The 21,503-nt window shown below is 44.9% G+C and overlaps 1 protein-coding gene across 4 annotated transcripts in view; it reads left to right on the forward strand.

Annotated features, from left to right (window-relative positions):
• Positions 1–21,503, forward strand: part of CDCA8 (cell division cycle associated 8) — a 55,084-nt gene that overhangs the window by 7,026 nt on the left and 26,555 nt on the right. For all 4 annotated transcript variants that reach the window (XM_040421911.1, XM_040421914.1, XM_040421915.1 and 1 more), the window contains 4 exons: positions 4,385–4,425; positions 6,991–7,057; positions 8,114–8,193; positions 9,292–9,365. In XM_040421911.1, coding sequence (XP_040277845.1) covers positions 4,385–4,425; positions 6,991–7,057; positions 8,114–8,193; positions 9,292–9,365 — 262 coding nt within the window. The remainder of the gene's footprint in view (positions 1–4,384; positions 4,426–6,990; positions 7,058–8,113; positions 8,194–9,291; positions 9,366–21,503) is intronic.

The raw sequence follows: 21,503 nt of genomic DNA on the forward strand, positions 1-21,503 counted from the left end.
CAAGACCTGTACATTGGATCAGGAAATACTTTGATGCTCCACTCATTCATGCTAAATGAGGAAGGGGAGCTTATGTCCAGGTTTATAGCCCTTTAAATATAAACCTTGGCCGAATGATTGGATTGTAGTCAGTTTAAATTCCCACGTTCTCCTTTTTTCTCTATCTTAAAATTCCCTTTGAGAACTAAAACCTTTAAGTCGCCCATGGAGTGTCCTGGTTCAGAGAAATGGTTTCCCACAGTTGTGTTTTATAGTGTATCTGTAAATTCATCCTGGGTCGCAGTTTCTGGACGTTCTCCCTAATACACTGCGTGCAGAATTATTAGGCAAATGAGTATTTTGACCACATCATCCTCTTTATGCATGTTGTCTTACTCCAAGCTGTATAGGCTTGAAAGCCTACTACCAATTAAGCATATTAGGTGATGTGCATCTCTGTAATGAGAAGGGGTGTGGTCTAATGACATCAACACCCTTTATCAGGTGTGCATAATTATTAGGCAACTTCCTTTCCTTTGGCAAAATGGGTCAAAAGAAGGACTTGACAGGCTCAGAAAAGTCAAAAATAGTGAGACATCTTGCAGAGGGATGCAGCACTCTTAAAATTGCAAAGCTTCTGAAGCGTGATCATCGAACAATCAAGCGTTTCATTCAAAATAGTCAACAGGGTCGCAAGAAGCGTGTGGAAAAACCAAGGCGCAAAATAACTGCCCATGAACTGAGAAAAGTCAAGCGTGCAGCTGCCAAGATGCCACTTGCCACCAGTTTGGCCATATTTCAGAGCTGCAACATCACTGGAGTGCCCAAAAGCACAAGGTGTGCAATACTCAGAGACATGGCCAAGGTAAGAAAGGCTGAAAGACGACCACCACTGAACAAGACACACAAGCTGAAACGTCAAGACTGGGCCAAGAAATATCTCAAGACTGATTTTTCTAAGGTTTTATGGACTGATGAAATGAGAGTGAGTCTTTATGGGCCAGATGGATGGGCCCATGGCTGGATTGGTAAAGGGCAGAGAGCTCCAGTCCGACTCAGACGCCAGCAAGGTGGAGGTGGAGTACTGGTTTGGGCTGGTATCATCAAAGATGAGCTTGTGGGGCCTTTTTGGGTTGAGGATGGAGTCAAGCTCAACTCCCAGTCCTACTGCCAGTTTCTGGAAGACACCTTCTTCAAGCAGTGGTACAGGAAGAAGTCTGCATCCTTCAAGAAAAACATGATTTTCATGCAGGACAATGCTCCATCACACGCGTCCAAGTACTCCACAGCGTGGCTGGCAAGAGAGGGTATAAAAGAAGAAAATCTAATGACATGGCCTCCTTGTTCACCTGATCTGAACCCCATTGAGAACCTGTGGTCCATCATCAAATGTGAGATTTACAAGGAGGGAAAACCGTACACCTCTCTGAACAGTGTCTGGGAGGCTGTGGTTGATGCTGCACGCAATGTTGATGGTGAACAGATCAAAACACTGACAGAATCCATGGATGGCAGGCTTTTGAGTGTCCTTGCAAAGAAAGGTGGCTATATTGGTCACTGATTTGTTTTTGTTTTGTTTTTGAATGTCAGAAATGTATATTTGTGAATGTTGAGATGTTATATTGGTTTCACTGGTAAAAATAAATAATTGAAATGGGTATATATTTGTTTTTTGTTAAGTTGCCTAATAATTATGCACAGTAATAGTCACCTGCACACACAGATATCCCCCTAAAATAGCTAAAACTAAAAACTACTTCCAAAAATATTCAGCTTTGATATTAATGAGTTTTTTGGGTTCATTGAGAACATGGTTGTTCAATAATAAAATGAATCCTCAAAAATACAACTTGCCTAATAATTCTGCACTCCCTGTATAAAGTCCTCCATTAGGACACCTCGTACAAAGTATCATGTACACTACATTGGGGATGCACATGAGATGTTCTAGGTCTGTTGGGTATATGGACTGTATTATGGAGAAGACACCTGAAGGCCTTGTATTTTTTTTATTGTTGCACAGAAATGTTGTGGTGATGAGGGCACTTCTGACAAGGAGATTCCTTTTTGAAGGGGTTGTCCGAGTTATGAAAAAAAATAAGCACTGTAAGGGCTCTTTCAGACGAGTGGATGCCGTGCGTGGACTCCGCAGCGTGAAAGAGAGCCAAACCCCGCTCTGGACAGCAGAGACACGGAGCAATAACATGACTGATAATGCTCTTTGCCTCTGTGACCTTTTTACTACAAAATCACAGTGATAACTTTATCTCTCTGTGATTTTGTAATAAAAAGATCAGAGAGAGACACAGGGCATTATCAATCATGTTAAAAGGAACCTGTCGCCTAAAAAAAGCCTCCCAAACCACCATCATTACCTTTAAAGTAGCCAGCAGTATGTTCCTAAAGATCCTTTTCTTCCTCTGGCCAGGTGCACCAAAATCTTGAAAAACTTACTTTAATCCCCTGCACACGCTATGTAACAGCAGAGTTTGAAGTCAAGGGGGCAGTGGCCTCCTCTCTTCAAGTCAAGATAACCATGCCCCCTTTCCCTGCCCCTTCACCTCTGACAGCCGCGCACGTGACCGTCTGACGCACACTCACACTCAGCCGGCTTTGCTGAACAGCCAAAAGCTATTGTCTGTCAATCAAAAGGAAAGGGGCGTGGTTATCTTGACTTGAAGCGAGGAAGCCGCTTCCCCCTTGACTTCTAACTCTGCTGTTACATAGCGTGTGCAGGGGATTAAAGTTAATTTTTCAAGATTTTGGTGCATCTGGCCAGAGGAAGAAAAGGATCTTTAGGAACATACTGCTGGTTGTTTGGGAGGTGTTTTTTAGGTGACAGGTTCCCTTTAATGCTCCGTGTGTCTGCTGTCCAGAGCGGGGCTTGGCTCTCATTCACGCTGCGGATGACACGTACGGAATTTGCTTGTGTGAAACAGCCCTAAACCTGATGGGCAGCAATGTATAACTAAGCTAAGCCAGCTAAGTATATTTCCTCATTTCCCTGGTTCTTTTGTGGCCCTTTGTTTACCTGCAATAAAAACAATCTTTGCCCCTCCCCCTGCTCTGCAAAAGGAGTGAATAAAAGTACAGCCCTGAGTGACATGTCTGCCTGCTGGGAGACTCAGCAGCATGTTGTATGTATAGAACTACAAGTCCCAGCTGTACAATGACACTGCTGATACACACAGGATATTCCCCCTTCCTGTTGTGCAATGCTCGTCAGAACTCCTCTGTCAGCTCCTGTGCCCAGCATTTGTCTCCTCACTGCCTGCAGCTACTTGTTAAAGCCTTCAGCCCGGAGTCTGTGCTGCAGAAGGGGTTAAAGTCTCCTGAAGAATCAAGTGAGATGGCAGACAGCAGGGCAGGGGTGTGTGGCCAGCACAGTGACTTCTGGTGTACAGACATATCTGCTCTCTCAGGCTTGTGCACCAAACATTATCAGAGCAGGGAGAGAAGCTGACATCACAGATCATGTGACCATCAGTGAAATCTGAGAAAGCAGCAACTACAGATGCAGTAAGTGCATGGTAAATCTGCTACACTTGATTAGTTAGAAACATACAAAGAACAAAAAAATAACTGACAACCCCTTTAAGTCTGGTTTGTATGCCAGAAGAGGTAATATTTCCTTTAGTCTTTTGTGGTTGTTAAATATGGGTTAGCGTTCCACGACAATCTTCTCACCAATGGAAATAACTGAAGTGTGAACTTGGCCTTACTGTATTTCGGGTGAAAGCTCTCCAATCTATGATATGCTGGATGGCCTGTGGGTTTATGATCTCACATCATTATCAGATCGCCGAGGATTTGAGTCCCAGCCCCCCTGCTGATCAACTGTTTCAGGGAGCCGCTCCGCTCCCCGGAGCTCTGGTGAGTGATTTAGGCTCCCAGCAGCTTTCCAAACACAGTGCCGTACACTATATAGTGGGTCATGATTAAGATGTGCAGTCGAAACGCGTAGACCTTGCCTGTCTGGTCAGCCTATGGATTTTATAATTAAGAAATAAAGAATTGTAAATTTTATACTGAGCCTGGGCTGCAACTAGGCCATGTGACCGATGTACAGTGACATCCATTAGCCTAGGAAGAGGCTACGACCTCTTCTAATAGCTGCTCAGCGGGTTCCTGTGTGTTGGACCCCTGCAGATCTGATCTAACCTGGAGTTAGGTCATCAATATCTTTTGGATAACTCCTTTTTTTTTAAACTGGATAAAAAAAAAAAAAAGTGTTGGGATTGGTACCGCTTTTATTTTCTTTAACTCTTTCTGAGGTTCTTGTTTTTCTTGAAAGTGTTTGTCATGTGATGACTCCTGACACTAGCTATAGCTTAAGTCTTTTAAAGAAAAAAAAAATGCCTGATATCATATAACTGAAACTTTATATGTATATTTTTTTTTCTAGCAAAAGGAGGCAGCCTAAAAGCTTTAGAGGCAGCGGCAATGGTGAGTTGAAGGCAAATTCTGCTTCTGCAACTAATTGACTTTGTATATATAAAATATATAGTCCAAAAAATAGAGCAGCACTCAGGATAATGTGGAAAATTGTGGTTTATTCACCCATTGGTGACGCAACGTTTAGGCTCCTACATGAAGCCTTTCTCAAGCTTGAGAGGCTTCATGTTGGAGCCGAAACGTTGCGTCACCAATGGGTGAATAAATGTATTGTATTATATATTTTTTTTTTGTTCCCAGTTTTTCATGTAATCATTGGAGGGATTGTACTAATGATCTGTGTACAGTGTTCAAATTTATGGACCCCGACGAGGCAAATCTTAGTCTCACAGGGCTTTGCGTTTTTAAACTTTAGAACATGGATCCGAAGTCGGCTTCGGTACTGAGTTACCAGTCTGTAACAAAGCAGACTTCAGATCCATGTTTTAAAGTTTAAAAATTAATGGCTGAAGTTATTCCCCAAAGTATCTCAAGACTTGGGAATAACGCACTTCGCCTCCCCAGAGCCCATACATTTCAATGCTGTATGGAGACACATCTCCGTACAGCATTGAAATGAAGTTTGGAGTGAATCGACTTTGGATCTAGGATCCGAAGCTCGATTCGCTCAACACATTTTTTTTTTTTAAATGCTTTAAATAGGACCTCTATGCATAAAGGACATGAATGTGGTGATCACAAATAGGCCTGTTCAGACTTTTCTGCTAGTTGGTGGCCAGTATGGCTGATGTCCCAGTAAATGGCAGAAGTTCCTAGTTTATGCACTGGTGCATGCGCTCATTCTGCATAACTAGGCACAATTGCTGCTCACAATTTGAGGCAATCTAAGTGACGACCCCTGTGATTACCGAGGTTTTCCAGAAACTGCTAAATAGAATATGAAATGATTTGACATAATGGTGAAATTCAAGGACTAGGTGAAGATTTGTATAGATTGACTTTCTATTTTGCATTGAGTAATGGACCTCTGGTGTCCCAGACGTATAAGGCTGTCCTGCATTTCACAGCTTGTCCGTAGTGACTAATTCGCCGATACTGGCAATGTCTAATCTGAGGGAGATTTATGAAAACCCACAAAACTAAACTTTGGACTATAGCGACCAATCACAGCACTATAAGAAGTGAAAACTGAGGCCGCGTCTGTTAGTCTTCATACACTTACTGAATGTCTGTTGTAGAATAGGACAGTGTGGGGTGCTGAATGCCCTTCCATTGGTTCGAAGATACCTTTACTAGCTGGTGACGGTATTTTTATAGCAGGATTTCTTGATTTGTAGCTTGCTATAATAGAATATTTGTAACGGATTGTCCTAACCTCCGCCTGCCCTGTGCCGCCTTTTACCCTGCTCTGTATTAAGAAACTGGAAAATAAAGTTAGAGAATAAGTAAGGTTGGTAGCAGCCATTATGATGTGGCTAGCTAATTGTACTTCTTTATAATGGATATAGTGTTCCCTGGCATGCTCGGGCAGATCTTAAGTTATAACGTAGCTGCCCTAAAAGCCTTTCCGATCACACATTACTTGTCTGAAGTAATTGGCCTTCTTTAGATAAACTGGTTATCCTTGCAGTATAAAGCGTTGTTTGCTGGGCGATGCCAATTACCGTATTTATCGGCGTATAACACGCACTTTTTCCCCCTGAAAAAAGGGGGCAAATGATGTATGCGTGTTATACGCCGATATTCATTGTGGCCCGGCAAAGATGCAGCATCACAGACTGCGCTGTATGAGCCGGGAGAGAGGAAGGGCTGGAGTCCGTAACTAGGGGCGGGGCCCGGTGCAGTCACTGTACTCTTACACCGGGCCCCGCCGCTCACCAAAGTATTTATAAACGTGAATCCTTATCCTGTTATTAAGCTGCCCTCTCCCATGTTCCCATGTCCCCCCTGTATCCCCATAGCACTTACTTAAGCTTCAATAGCAGGCAGAGCGGACGGCAGCAGTAACGTCACTCACTGACGTAGAGCGCCTGCTCCGCCCCCTTTATGAATGAAGCAGGCGGAGCAGGCGCACAACGTCAGTGAGTGACGTTACTGGTGCCGTCAGCCCTGCCTGCTATGGAAGCGTGTGAATCGTAAGTGCTGTGGGGATACAGGGGGGACATGGGAACATGGGAGAGGGCAGCTTAATAACAGGATAAGGATTCACGTTTATAAATACTTCGGTGAGCAGAGGGCCGGTGTATTGGGGGACACTGTTATGAGGGGGATCTGTGGATGACATATAGCAGTGTCATCCACAGATCCCCCCCCCCATAACAGTTCCATCCACAGATCCCCCCACTCCATAGCAGTACAATTTGAAATTATTTTTTTTTCCTGAAATTTCCCTTAAAATGAAGGTGCGTGTTATACGCCGATAAATACGGTACATGTCCTATGATGAAAGCCTTTGAAGTGTTGGTGAGTTCTTGCTATACTTTTTGGCGTGATAGTTAGAAAAGGTATTGCAGGTGACTTCTGTTGGCATTTAGGGGTCAATGTACGCGGTCATGTATATCTCATGAATGTCTACAATAAACTCAAGATTGTTTTGTCACGTTCTGTTTGAATTAGGTGAATGCGGACATTGAGAAAGTAACATCAAGCGTTTCTCAGACACCTTTTAAGCCTGCCAAGAAAGGTCAGTATATAATTTTAGTCTGTGCATGGATGTGTTTTAAGAATATTGACCCCTTAACCTTGTTGGTCACTACTTGTTACAACCACTTCTAGTAGAAGACCAAAGTCACACTTCTGATCAGTTATAATGAGTCAAACATAGAAGAGGAAATTTCTCAATTATACCTGATCTCTGTGGAGGCTTCACTACTGGTTTTGGCTCAAGATAACTGATGGAAATAACTAAAGTGTTAACTTGGGCCTAAGATGTATACCGTTATAGCTGCCTGTTAGGGTTAACAACTCTATATGGTGTTGAATAGATTGAGAAATGAGCGGTCTCCACATCCCGACGTCAATGGGTGTAAACCCGAGTTGTCCCAATCAATGTGGACAAGGTCAGAGGTTCGATCAGCCATAGTATAATGGCGGGTTTACACGCTCCGAGGAGCAGCAGATTATCGGGAGGGAAGGAAGTGATCACCGGTTTCTGGGCAGCAGATCACTGATTAGACAGCACAACCTGCTGCCCAGAAACAACAATTTACTTGCCTGCACAAACGACTGTTTCACTGGATGAACGAGAATTTCGCTTGTTGATGGGGTGATCTGTTGCACCTTTAGACAGTCAGGTTATCTGGGATGAATGTTCATACTCGCAAAGTCACAAAATTGCGCTGCTGGAGCCACTCTGAAACTACCCATGCCAAATGGACAGCGGCAAAGTGACTCAAGTTCAGCTTTTCTAAAGCTGGGTAACTGGCAGTTGATGAGCGTTTTCTTATGGGCCAAGAACTTTTATAGATCTTTTGAATCCAGTCATTTTGTTTTCTGAACAATATTTTGATGATTTTTTTTCTACAACAGGGATGTTCAACCTGCGGCCCTCCAGCTGTTGTAAAACTACAACTCCCACCATGCCCTGCTGATGGCTGTAGGCTGTTCAGGCATGCTGGGAGTTGTGCAACAGCTGGAGGGCCGCAGGTTGAACATGCCTGTTCATAAAAACAGTGCATGTTGTAGATGTGTAGACCTGATTACATGTATTTTTCACTTCCTCCTTGATTTCTATGTACAGCAAGGAAAGTGAAGGCCAACTCTATTGAAGATCTAGTGGAAAATATTTCAGTGACCAGTGTCCTCAGACAAAGAACAAATGTGAGTTTTTAAATGTTTGGTGCATTCTTTTGTCCTGCCCAATGAAGTTGATTTAATGTGGTTGCCCATTGGGCAGGGAGACCAAAAACTAACCTGGAGGAATAATTTTGCTTGGAATATTCTTTCTTGTCCTGGTAGAAGCAGATGTATGCTGTAGGCTAAAATATATAAATAAGACTGCAGTGTATATGAGAGCAATGGAAAAAACATGTGCTCGCCCATTTAAATCATACTGGCTGAACCTACCTTCCACGTAACAGAAACCCCATTCAGAAGAGTTTTGGAAACTCCTATATGAACTTCATTGGGTAAAAAAAAAAGCACATACTCATTTTTCAAATCCAGTGGTTCTGGTTCCAGTTCCATCCGGTTGTAGTTTCCCTGGTGCTGGTCATGTGTCATAATAATCAGTGGACTGCTGCAGCCAGTTATTAAAGGGAATCTGTCCCACATCATGGTGACAATCTGGAGTAATTCATGGGTAGTACTTCAGATAAGGAGTCCCGATTGCTACTATTTGTTTTCTTGCTGCCCCTGTTCCCCTGCTGCTATTGGAGGGACTGCTGTACATTCACACAGGATGTGTTAGTATGTTCCCCATTTGTGAATGGAGCAGCAGGTCGAGCATATGCACTGCCACTTCATCTCTATGGGATAGCTTAAGATGGCGAGTACAGTGCTTAGGTGTTTCCAGCAGTTCCTTTGACTTTGGAGTGTAAGTACGCATGCTTGGCTAGCTCTCCATTCAGATACGGGACTTCTGTTCTCATGACTGGTTGGGGTCCAGGCAGACACCCACCCAAATCCCTGTCTTGTCTGTATCTGGTAAGTTGGATTTAATGGATAGAACTCTCCCCCAAGAAAGTCATCCTGGTGCACATTACCCATTTGGATATTGTTTGGACCTATAAATAGCCAGAGTGAAGAGATTGAGCACTTGGAGAACTCCTTGGTAGACTCTTCTGCTTAACTGTATGTCTAGAACCAGCATTGTGGATTGTGCCACTACTGTGACAGGGATACCAGTGTATACAGTACTTACATTTTGTCATAAGGTTTATTAATGCAAGTTATTTGTCTGTTCTGTGCTTTTATCAGAATAAAACTTCCACAAAAAAACTTGGCACTGCAAGGAAAGCTAGAATTTCTGCTGCAAGTACTACCGCCAAGAGGTAAGTGTTTGAACAGTGTACCTTCAAGAGAATCTGTCACCTCTCCTGACATGTCAGTTGTAGTAACTACTTGCATTCCCCATGTAGTAGTCATAAGAATAGATGTTCTTGAATTGCTATGTTGTACCATTCCTGTATTTTTCCTGCTAGAAGTTTACAACAGTCTGCAGTAATGGTCCTGCTGGTGTCACACGTAATGGGGAGGGGCCAACACAAGAAAACACACAGAAGGAAATAAGCCAGAGTCTAGACCTCAAAGCTAAGGAAGAGGGATGGTGACAGGAAGAGGGATAGTTACCTCCTAGGAATCCCTAGATCTCTCCCTGACTCCTGCCAGTATGAGTAGACCCTGAAGGTGGAAAAACTCATACACCAGAACATAGACCCTGGAAGCCCTAGGAACGGTGGCAGGGAATAAGACTACTGATTCTTTCCCAGGTGGAGGACCCAGCGTCTCCCTGAGGCCTAGAAACACAACACACAAGGGGCACAACAAAAGCACTTATCTTTAAAGAGGTAATGGAGAAGACAGTGATTTACAGGAATAACACACCAGTAGTGTTGAGCGAACTTGTGTTTTTAAGTTCGCCGTCTAAAGTTCGGGTTATCGAAGAAATGCGCCGAAACGACGTCTAGCTTAAGTCCGGATCGATGCCTTTCAATGGGCATTAATTCCGGATCCGGCCTTGCGGCAAGTGTTCCGGATTTTTGGCCGGAGCAAAAAGTGCAGCATGCTGCGGTATTTTCTCCGGCCAAAAAACGTTCCGTTCCGGAACTGAAGACATCCTGATGCATCCTGAACGGATTTCTCTCCATTCAGAATGCATTAGGATAATCCTGATCAGGATTCTTCCGGCATAGAGCCCCGACGACGGAACTCTATGCCGGAAGACAAGAACGCAAGTGTGAAAGAGCCCTAACCCTAGCACCAGAGGAGCAGGCAGACCCTCCAGCACAAATAACTAAATGGATTCTTGATGAGAATCTCCCACCTTTTTAGGTGAATGTCCTGCACCATTTGTAATAAACACTTTTGTGAGAGTGGCGCGGAATCAATTGCAAATACTGAAATATTTTTGTCTAATGCGCTTGTCAAATCATGCATACGGATGAACTGGCCATCCAGTAGGTTAACCCTTGCCCCACTGTCAATAAATACTTAAATTCCCACAGTTTTGGAGTCTAGCGCCACCTTGGCAGGCAGGAGAAATCTGGTACTACCGGTAAAAGACAAAAGTACATTCTCTGATTCCCCACCCACACTACCAAGAGTAAGAGTACTAAATACATATATTTTTCTTTCTTTTTCACCTTGACGTTTAACATAAGGACATACGTTCACAAAATGTCCCCCTTTACCAAAGAAAAAGCAGAGTCTGTTCTTAACCCTAACGTCTTTATCACCAGGTCCAGGAGTGACCTCTACCAACTGCATTGGCTCATCATTAGACATGAGCTCAAGTGCCTCACTACCCAAAGTGTCTGAGGCAGCTTCCCCATATGATAGTGCGTCCCGAGCGAGAGGAACCTTAGATCTCTCCCTCAGGCGTCTATCAATACGTACAGCCAGCGACATGGCTGCCTCCAATGACTGGATATTCGTGAAATGCCAATGCGTCCTTCAGGTTCTCGGATAACCCTTGACAGAATTGACTACGGAGGGCTGGGTCATTCCACTCAGTATCTGTTGCCCACCTCCTAATTTCAGAGCAATAGGACTCCGCAGAACGCTCTCCCTGCCGTAAGCCATGCAACTTAGTCTCGGCCAGGGAAACCCGATCTGGGTCATCGTAGATAAGTCCCAGAGCTCTGAAAAAAAATAATCTACCGACCCAGAGGGATTGTAATCTGGTCGACAAAGAAAAAGCCCAAGACTGCGCGTCACCTTTCAGTAACTAAATAATAATTCCCACTCTTTGACTCTCGTCCCCAGAAGAGTTAGGACGTAGTCTAAAATTATAGTTTGCACGACTCCCTGAACCGAATAAAGTTGTCACTTCCTCCGGAAAACCTATCCGGGAAAGCGACCTTTGGTTCAGGGCAGGCCTGGTTCCCGCTGCGGAAAGCACTGCCTCTGGTCTGACACAGCGAGACGGCCATGCGGAGGTCAGCCACCTCGAAACACAGTCCCTGCAAATGATTGGCCAGTGCAGAAACCGTATCCATAGCTGTACTGGCACAAACAAAATGATGATTTTTCGGCGGTTGTTAATGTCACGTAATGGGGAGGGGCCAACACAAGAAAACACACAGAAGGAAATGAACCAGAGTCTAGACCTCAAAGCTAAGGAAGAGGGATGGTGACCTCCTAGGAATCCCTAGATCTCTCCCTGACTCCTGCCAGTATGAGTAGACCCTGAAGGTGGAAAAACTCGTACAGAAGAAACCTAGACCCTGGAAGCCCTAGGAACGGTGGCAGGGAATGAGACTACTGGTTCTGTCACAGGTGAAGGACCCAACGTCTCCCTGACACAACACACAAGAGGCACAACAAAATGCACAACAAAAGCACTTATCTTTAAAGAGGGAATGGAGAAGACTGTGATCCACAGGAACAAACCAGCTCAACAAACACCAAGCAGGAAATATCAACTGCATAGTAAGCAGTGTGAGAGTGAACTAAATAGAGGCTGTGTTGACCACAGGCAACACCTGACAAGGGGTGTGGTCATCACTAAACAAAAAAACTGCAAGGTGAGAGCAGAGACTGGTAGCACGTGAGGCTGACAATCTCCCTGATCTTCTCACCTCTGTCATGGGAGGGGCTGTGGCAGCTGGGTGTTAACAGTACTGGGTGTGTCTTACTCTTTCCAATCAGTGCTGTCAGACTGTGCAGAGACATGCCACCAACTGGTAACACCCACCCTCACCTTTAACCCGTAGAGGACCAGCGCCGTACATGTACGGCGCTGTGATCGGGCGAGTGAAGGTGATGCGCCTGCCCGATCCGCGGCAGGGGTCCGTCAGTCACTGATAGCCGGACACCTGCTGCATGCGCCGGCATCAGTGAAATTGCCAATGCCTGCGCATTAACCCTTGATATGCGGCGGTCAGCGCTGACCACGGCACATGCGATGTCCTCGCGGGTATCTGAGCTGCAATCTGGTCCCTGTGCTGCTGTGACGGGGACCCGATGGCATTGAAGACGGTGCAATGCCTTCCTTAGGCATTGGGGCTGCCTTCTTGGGGAGAGCCTGTGAGATCCAGCCCCCTGAATCTCACAGGCAGGAAGCTGTATGTGCAATACACACTATATTACACATACAGCCAATGCATTCCAATACAGAAGTATTGGAATGCATTGTAAAGGGCATCAGACCCCCAAAAGTTGAAGTCCCAGAATGGGCCAAAAAATAAAGTAAAAAAAAGTGAAAAAAATTAGTTTTAAAGTTTCAAGTAAAAAATAAATGAAAAAATATCCTTTTGCCAAAATAAAGGGGAAAAAAATAGGGGAAAAAAAGAAAAGTACACATATTCGGTATCACTGTGTCCGTATCGACCGGCTCTATAAAACTAACACATGACCCCTCGGGTGAACACCATCCAAAAAATAAAATAAAAACTGTGCTTAATAAACCAATTTTTTTGGGGTCATTTTTACATCACTTAAATTGCAACACCAAGCGATCAAAAAGGTGTATACCCCCCAAAACAGTACCAATCTAACAGTCACCTCATCCTGCAAAAAATGAGCCCCTACCTAAGACAATCGCCCAAAAAATAAAAATAAAACTATGGCTCAGAATGTGGACACTAAAACGTGTTTTAATTTTTAAAAAAAAAAAAAAATCAGTGTAAAACGTACATAAATAAAAAGTAGACCTATTCACCTCAGGTGAAATACCATAAAAAAAGCCTTTTTATTTTTGTCACCTTACATCACAAAGTGATAGCAAGCGATCAAAAAGTCATATGCACCCTATAATTGTACCAATCAAACAGTCATCTCATCCCGAAAAAAATGAGCCCCCTACACAAGACACTCACAAAAAAAAGACTGCTTTCAGAATGTGGAGACACTGAAAATTAATATTTAGAATTTTTAAAAAAAAATGCTTTATTTAAAACTGAAACAACCCAAAAAAGTTGTCATATTTGATATTGCGTTCGTAACAACCTGCTCTGTAAAAATACTACATGATCTAACCTGTCAGATGAATGTTGTAAATAACAAAAAATAAAAACTGTGCCAAAACAGCTATTTCTTCTTACCTTGCCTCGCAAAAAGTGTAATATAGAGCAACCAAAAATCATATGTACCCTAAACTAGTACCAACAGAACTGCCACCCTATCCTGTAGTTTCCAAAATGGGGTCACTTTTTTGGAGTTTCTACTCTAGGGGTGCATCAGGGGGGCTTCAAATGGGACATGGTGTCAAAAAACCAGTCCAGCAAAACCTGCCTTCCACAAAACGCATGGCGTTCCTTTCCTTCTGTGCAATGCTGTGTGCCCGTACAGCAGTTTACGACCACATATGGGGTGTTTCAGCCTCCTGCACCTTATTCACTCCTCCATAGATCTGCCCCCCTCTTACATATTCAGCCTCCTGCACATTATTCACTCCTCCCCCCCATAGATCTGCCCCCTCATACATATTCAGCCTCCTGCACATTATGCACTCCTCATAGATCCGCCCTCCTCTTACATATTCAGCCTCCTGCACATTATGCACTCCTCATAAATCCGCCCTCCTCTTACATATTCAGCCTCCTGCACATTATGCACTCCTCATAGATCCGCCCTCCTCTTACATATTCAGCCTCCTGCACATTATGCACTCCTCATAGATCCGCCCTCCTCTTACATATTCAGCCTCCTGCACATTATGCACTCCTCCATAGATCCGCCCTCCTCTTACATATTCAGCCTCCTGCACATTATGCACTCCTCATAGATCCGCCCCCTCATACATATTCAGCCTCCTGCACATCATCCACTCCTCATAGATCTGCCCTCCTCTTACATATTCAGCCTTCTGCACATTATGCACTCCTCATAGATCCGCCCTCCTCTTACATATTCAGCCTCCTGCACATTATGCACTCCTCATAGATCCGCCCTCCTCTTACATATTCAGCCTCCTGCACATTATGCACTCCTCCATAGATCCGCCCTCCTCTTACATATTCAGCCTCCTGCACATTATGCACTCCTCATAGATCCGCCCCCTCATACATATTCAGCCTCCTGCACATCATCCACTCCTCATAGATCCGCCCTCCTCTTACATATTCAGCCTTCTGCACATTATGCACTCCTCATAGATCCGCCCTCCTCTTACATATTCAGCCTCCTGCACATTATGCACTCCTCATAGATCCGCCCTCCTCATACATATTCAGCCTCCTGCACATTATTCACTCCTCATAGATCCGCCCCCTCTTACATATTCAGCCTCCTGCACATTATGCACTCCTCCATAGATCCGCCCTCCTCTTACATATTCAGCCTCCTGCACATTATGCACTCCTCATAGATCCGCCCCCTCATACATATTCAGCCTCCTGCACATTATGCACTCCTCATAGATCCGCCCCCTCATACATATTCAGCCTCCTGCACATTATGCACTCCTCATAGATCCGCCCCCTCATACATATTCAGCCTCCTGCACATTATGCACTCCTCATAGATCCGCCCTCCTCATACATATTCAGCCTCCTGCACATTATTCACTCCTCATAGATCCGCCCTCATACATATTCAGCCTAGAGCACATCATCCACTCCTCCATAGATCCGCCCCCTCATACATATTCAGCCTCCTGCACATCATCCACTCCTCCATAGATCCGCCCCCTCATACATATTCAGCCTCCTGCACATCATCCACTCCTCCATAGATCCGCCCCCTCATACATATTCAGCCTCCTGCACATCATCCACTCCTCCATAGATCCGCCCCCTCATACATATTCAGCCTCCTGCACATCATCCACTCCTCCATAGATCCGCTTCCTCTTACATATTCCTCCCCCATAAACTCCTCCTTGCACATGTCATGTGCTTGCAGAGCAGAGAGGCAGACAGTGACTCCACATACAGAACGGTACATCATTTATACTGCATTCCTTTTTAGGTTTACATTCATCATTACAATAACCAATTTACAGTAATCTATCCAAGCAATGATAAAGTTGTTTTACAATGTCCCCAATTTTTCTCTGCTACACAGATAAGGCTACTTTCACACTTGTGTTTGGTGTGGATACATCATGGACGGATCCGCATCTATAATACAACCGTCTGCATCTGCTCAGAATGGATCCGTTTGTATTATCTTTACCTTAGCCAATACGGATCCCTCTCGAACACCATTGAAAGTCAATGGAGGACGGATCCTTTTTTTATTGTGCCATATTGTCAGTGAAAACGGATCTGTCTCTAATTACCTTACATTGTGTGTCAGGACGGATCCCTTTGGCTCAGTTTCGTCAGACGGACACCAAAATGCAGGAAGCAGCTTGCAGAGCAGAATGGTGACTGATCGTAGACAAACTGATGCATTCTGAGTGAATCCTTATCTATTCAGAATGCATTAGGGCAAAACTGATCCGTTTTGGACGGCTTGTGAGAGAACCATGATGGATCTCACAAACGGAAACCAAATCGCTAGTGTGAAAGTAGTCTTGGGCTACATGCACACGACAGTTGTTTGTTGCTGTCCGCAAATCGGGGATCAGCAAAAATTAAATGATGCCAGTTTTTTTTTCGTAGGATCAGTTTTTTTTCACAGATCCTTGTCCGCAAATGAGAAAAAAGTCGGACATGCCTAATTTTATATATTTTTTCTTATGGAAACCACGGACAATGCAGAACACCTATCATAATTTTTTTACAGACTCATTTAATGGGTCCCCATCCTATCCGGAAAAATAAACAGAACGGACCCCGGGAAAAACAACTGTCCACATTGGCGGATCTGCAATATACGCGCACCGTTCCGTGTGCATTCCACATCACGGATGCAGACCCATTAACTTCAATGGGTCTGAAAATTCGGAGATGCGGAACAGAAGCGGGGAATGGGGTTCCATTCTGTGTCTCAGCACCACAAAAAGATAGAACTTGCTCTATCTTTTTGCAGGACAGACGCATCGCGGACCCATTCAAGTGCATCACAGTGCATTTTGGACCTAGATTTGCGGTCTACAGCACGAGCACGGCTTGCACCATGTCGTGCAAACAAGGCCTTATGCGGGCGTTACATTGCGGTTCCTCAAAATACAAATGCCGTTTGTGTGCCGTCAGAAATATGTCTAAACAAACGGTCAGTCCATTAGGGCTCATGTACACTGCGGCTGCCCAGCCATGGCCGTATTGTCTCCCACATACAGTGGGTCCACAATACACGTCAAGCTTGAAAGTGTCCGCAATCATGGAGATGCGGTGCAGAAGTACGCAGCGGAACCCCGTGGAAGCACTATGGCGTTTCTAGCCATGCCTCCGCACCGGAAAAAAAAAGTTCATGCAATACTGTTATGTGAAACGGATGTATCACGGAACGGCACACCTACGTGTGAATGAGCCCTCATAGGAACACCTTTTTTTTCAGGAAGACGGACAAGAATAGGACAGAATATAATTTTTTTTGTGGTCACGGAACAGAGCAACGGATGCGGACAGCACACGGATTGCTGTCTGCATGTATTGCGGTGACTGTGTACGTACCAGAGACATAGAAAAATTCAGTTCGGATACGGAGACAAACCATGTATGTGTGCATGAAGCCTTAGAATCAATAGACTATGAGTGGAGATTGCAGCCTGAAACCAGCATTTTCACAGTACCGCGCTCCAATTGGTTGGTCTGCATAGACCAACCAATTGGAGTGAGCGTGGGCAACGGGCCACTCTGGTCCCTTGTCGGCACCCGGTGATGTCACTGGACTGGAGGGTGCGGAGCTTAGCGGGATCTCGGCAAGGCTTTTGCATAATTAGCTAGGCTGGCAGTGACGTCACCAGGCTCCCTGAGCAGCGGAAGAGGAAGCTTTCCTCCTCTGCAAGGGACCCGGTACGTCACTGAGTGAAAGAAAACCTTCACTTCCGGCAGAGAATTTATTGGAGCAAAAGGGGGCATTAGAAGTAAGTTCATCAGGTAGGACATGGGTGTTGTTGATGTGGGTGACCCTGCAGTACTATAGGACAAAGGTCCCAAATCCCGGACAACCCCTTTAAGAGGGGTTAATGCAAGCTGCTTGTAATTCATTCTTTAACTTCTAGTACAAATAACAAAGGAGTGGTACAACACTGAGTCATAAGAATAGATGCTCCAGAATTTTTTACAGTATATGGGAAATGCAAGTAGTTACTAAAACGGACATGTCTGGAGAGGTGACGGGTCCCCTTTAAAGGGGTTGTCTCACTTTAGCAAATAGTATTTATCATTTAGATAAAGTTAATACAAGGCACTTACTAATATATTGTGATTGTACATATTGCCCTCTTTGCTGGCTTGATAAAATTTCCAATGTCATTATACACTTTTCATTTCCATGATTACGACCAGTCTGCAATATAGCAGTGGTGGTCGTGCTTGTACACTTTAGGAAAAAGTGCTGGACTGTGTGCACTCCTGCGGTCCTAGCCACGAGAGTCCAGCCCTTTTTTTCTATAGTGTGCGAACCTGGCCACTGCTGCTGGATTGCAGGGTGGTCGTAACCCCTGAAAACGAGCCGTGTATAATGTGATGGAAAAATGAATGAAACCAGCAAAGGAGACAATATAGACAATCGTAATACATTAGTAAGTGCCTTGTATTAACTTTCTCTACATGATAAATGTAATTTTCTGAAGTGAGACAACCCCTTTAAAATCTAGACATGTATAAAAATGGCTGTGCTTTACAGATTAATATTGCAGGTGGCCATGCATTATGGAAATGTCGGAAAAATGTCTTCAGATTCTTTTCACTTTCGCCTATGACAGCACCCCTGGAGAGACCGCCTCCACCCCCTCAGGACAGGGAACAGAAACCAGAACCGCCTTTTAAAAGAGGGATCATCCCCTCTACCTCCAGTTCTGTTTCCTGTCCTAAGGGGCAGGAGGGAATTGGATCTGCTGGAATAAGACTAAGATGGAGCTGCGGGGGCCTAGGCTATTGTTAGTGTGAGGAGGGTCACCCCGTGTGGCATAAGACTCCTTTAGGAGCTGCTGCAGAAGTCTGGGCTCCCTTCTCTCTCACTACCCCTTTCGTTCTCATTTCCCGGTCCTGGGGAGGTTTCGGCATTTCTAGGCTCCTGCGAACCTCTGCGGCCGTGTTTGCATGTTCGGCCGCTGGCCAGCGTGCTGGATTCCTTTTACTTGTGGGTTGCGGCAGTGGGAGGAAGCTGAAGCCGCGATTCGGAAGGGGAGGGAGCCGGCTTGCGTGTGCCGAGGAGAAAAGCCCAGCCAGCTCCCTGCCATGCCGAGTGGAGTAGGTTGGCAGTTTTTCCTCCATTCTAGCTTGGTTTGCTGTGAGATATGGAGCAGCTCAGCGCGTTGAAGCCACCAATGATAAATCGGAACCAGGGTGGGGTAAGAGGGGGTTATACCCCAGCATGTTTTTTTTTTTATAATAGTGCTAATGGGGTCATGTTTTGTGCTTAGGTGTCTAAGGAGTCTTCCAGGAAGACCTCCAGAGCAAAAGTAAGGGGATGTGCTGTGTGTAAAAATAAGCTACCTCCTGCCTGGGCAAAACCCCTATGTCAAGTGTGTATCAGCAAGTTAATGGAGAAGGAAGCTCCATCTTTAATGGGCAGCATTAAGCAGATGATCTGTGAAGAGGTCAGAGAGTCTGTCAGCGGTTTGATTAAAAGCCGCCCCAGTACTTCTGCACCTAAGGATTCCCCCTTCAGTGACAGTGATATACTTTCTGGTGTGGAAGAAGGAGAATGGGTGTCATCAGATGAGTATTCTGAGGAAAAGGCCGCAGTGAAACCACTGTTTTCATGTTAAGAAACTCACTCCCTAGTCAAGGCGGTTAGAGCTGCCATGGGGTTGGATGATCAGAAGCCACAGCAATCAATCCAGGACTCTGTTTGAAGGTTTAGATCCCAAGAAAAGAAAGGTGTTTGAAGTGCATAAAAACATTCAAGCGGTGATTGCCAGAGTGTAAAAAAAACTGATAGGAAGTGTTTTGTTCCTTCTGTGAAGCGGCAGTTTCCGTTAGAGAGATCTCCGCTCCGTGGGATAGGGCCCTAAAGCTCCTGTGGCGAAAATGTCCAGAAAAGCTGCACTCCCGTTTGAAGATATTGGTTCACTTAACGACCCGATGGACAAGACGGCAGGGGATTATTTTAAAAAGAACTGGGAAGCCCCTGCGGCGGCTTTTAAACCTGCTATTGCCCCTACGTCTGTTGCTAGGTCCCCAAGTGTGGATGGGGGAGTTAGGGGCTCACATTAAGAGGGTTTCTAACCTACTATAAATAATGCCTTAGATTTCTTAGCAGACTCCTCTGCAGACTCCTTAAGATTTTTCCGCTAGGGCTTCCGCCTTATCTAACTCTGCCTAACTCTGTAGTCTGGAATGGGGATGGTAGTTCCAAGGCTAAACTTTGTGCTATTCCTTGTCAGGGTGAGTTTTTGTTTGGGCAGGTCATTGACTATTTACTCGAAAAGGCCTCGGACAAGAAAAAAGGCTTTCCCCTCTGTTAGTCAGCCCCCCAGGAGGTCTTTCCGTCCCAGATTTAATAAAGAGAGCTTTAAGGGAAAGGAAAGAGCAAAGCAGTTTACAGGTGCTGGTAGGAAAAATAAGGGATTTCTTTTTCCCCCGGATCAGATGCCTCAAAAAAGCAGTCCCAATTATGCCAGGGCCCCTGTCGGAGGTTGTCTGTTTTTTTTTTTTTTTTTTTTCTTTTCTTCCTTCTCTTCAATGGCAGAAGATCTCCAACAACCTGTCATAAGGGAGGGCCTAAAGCTTAAATTTTCTGAGCATTCCAGAAGGGAGATTTGTGATTTACAGATTACCGTTCAGATCCCACAAAGCAGTCGGACATCATCTCAGAGCTTTTTTTTTCCCTAATAGAGAAAAAGGTGTTGGTAAGAGTTCCAGAGCAGGAAATGACAAAGGGGTTTTATTCAACCCTTTTTGTTGTCAAAAAACCAAATGTCTTGTTTCGGGCAATAATAAACTTAGTGTTTGCACCGGTATCTGCTGTACAAGAGATTTCATATGGAGTCCATCAGGTCAGCTGTTAAAAATCTTTTCCCAGACTGCTTTATTGCCACAGTAGACCTGAGGGATGTGTACTATCATGTCCCTCTCTATCCCAGCCACCAGATGTTTCTGAGGGTAGCAGTCCAGTTAGAGAGATGTTCTGCATCTTCAGTTCCAGGCCTTACACTTTGGGCTCTCACAGGCTCCGAGGGACTTCACGAAGATTGTTTGAGATGATGGCCCATGTGAGGGAGAAGGAGATCGTCATTATACCATACCTGGACGATTTTCTGCTAATGGCCCGGTCAAGTCAGATTCTTCAGGGACAGATTGCCTGGTTGAGGGAGGTTCTAGAGAAACTGAAATGGGAGATAAACCTAGAAAAATCCAGTTTATGCCTGAGCCAGAGATGCAGCCTCCTAGGAATGATTTTGGAATCCAGTTCCCAGATGTGCCTGTTACCTCTTCAAAAAGCTTTACTTATCAGATTTAAGGGTTCAGCATCCATCAGTCACCCTAAGAGAGGCCATGTCTGTGCTGGCTCTCATGACAGCCGCTTTTCCGCGAGTAGAATGGGCCCAGTATCATTCAAGGCTCCTTCAGATTCTGCGGGAGCATCCGAGAGCAGTGGACACATTGGCCCAATCATGGCAGCACGGCCTTCTTTATGGCCCCCCCCCCCCCCTAAAGTCATTACCAAGGGTTCTCAGGAAAATCCGATTGGAGGGAGTCACGGTGATAGTTTTAGCTCCTTTTTGGTCGAGATGGATGTGGTTTTCCTGGCTCCGCAAGATGTCAATAGCGACACGAACACTGTTGGCCAGTCGGAAGAAGGTCACTTCTGATATCTATCTGAGAGTTTGGAGGGCCTTTTTCAGATTCACCAAAAAACCTGTGGATGTGCTAGAAGTTCCTGACATCCCACTCGTATTAGATTTCCTTCAAGAGGGATGGAAGAAAAACCTTAGGCCTAGCACTATGAAGGTCAAAATTTCAGCTTTA

Source organism: Bufo bufo, chromosome 3 (assembly GCF_905171765.1).
Source record: "Bufo bufo chromosome 3, aBufBuf1.1, whole genome shotgun sequence".
Taxonomy (NCBI): domain Eukaryota; kingdom Metazoa; phylum Chordata; class Amphibia; order Anura; family Bufonidae; genus Bufo; species Bufo bufo.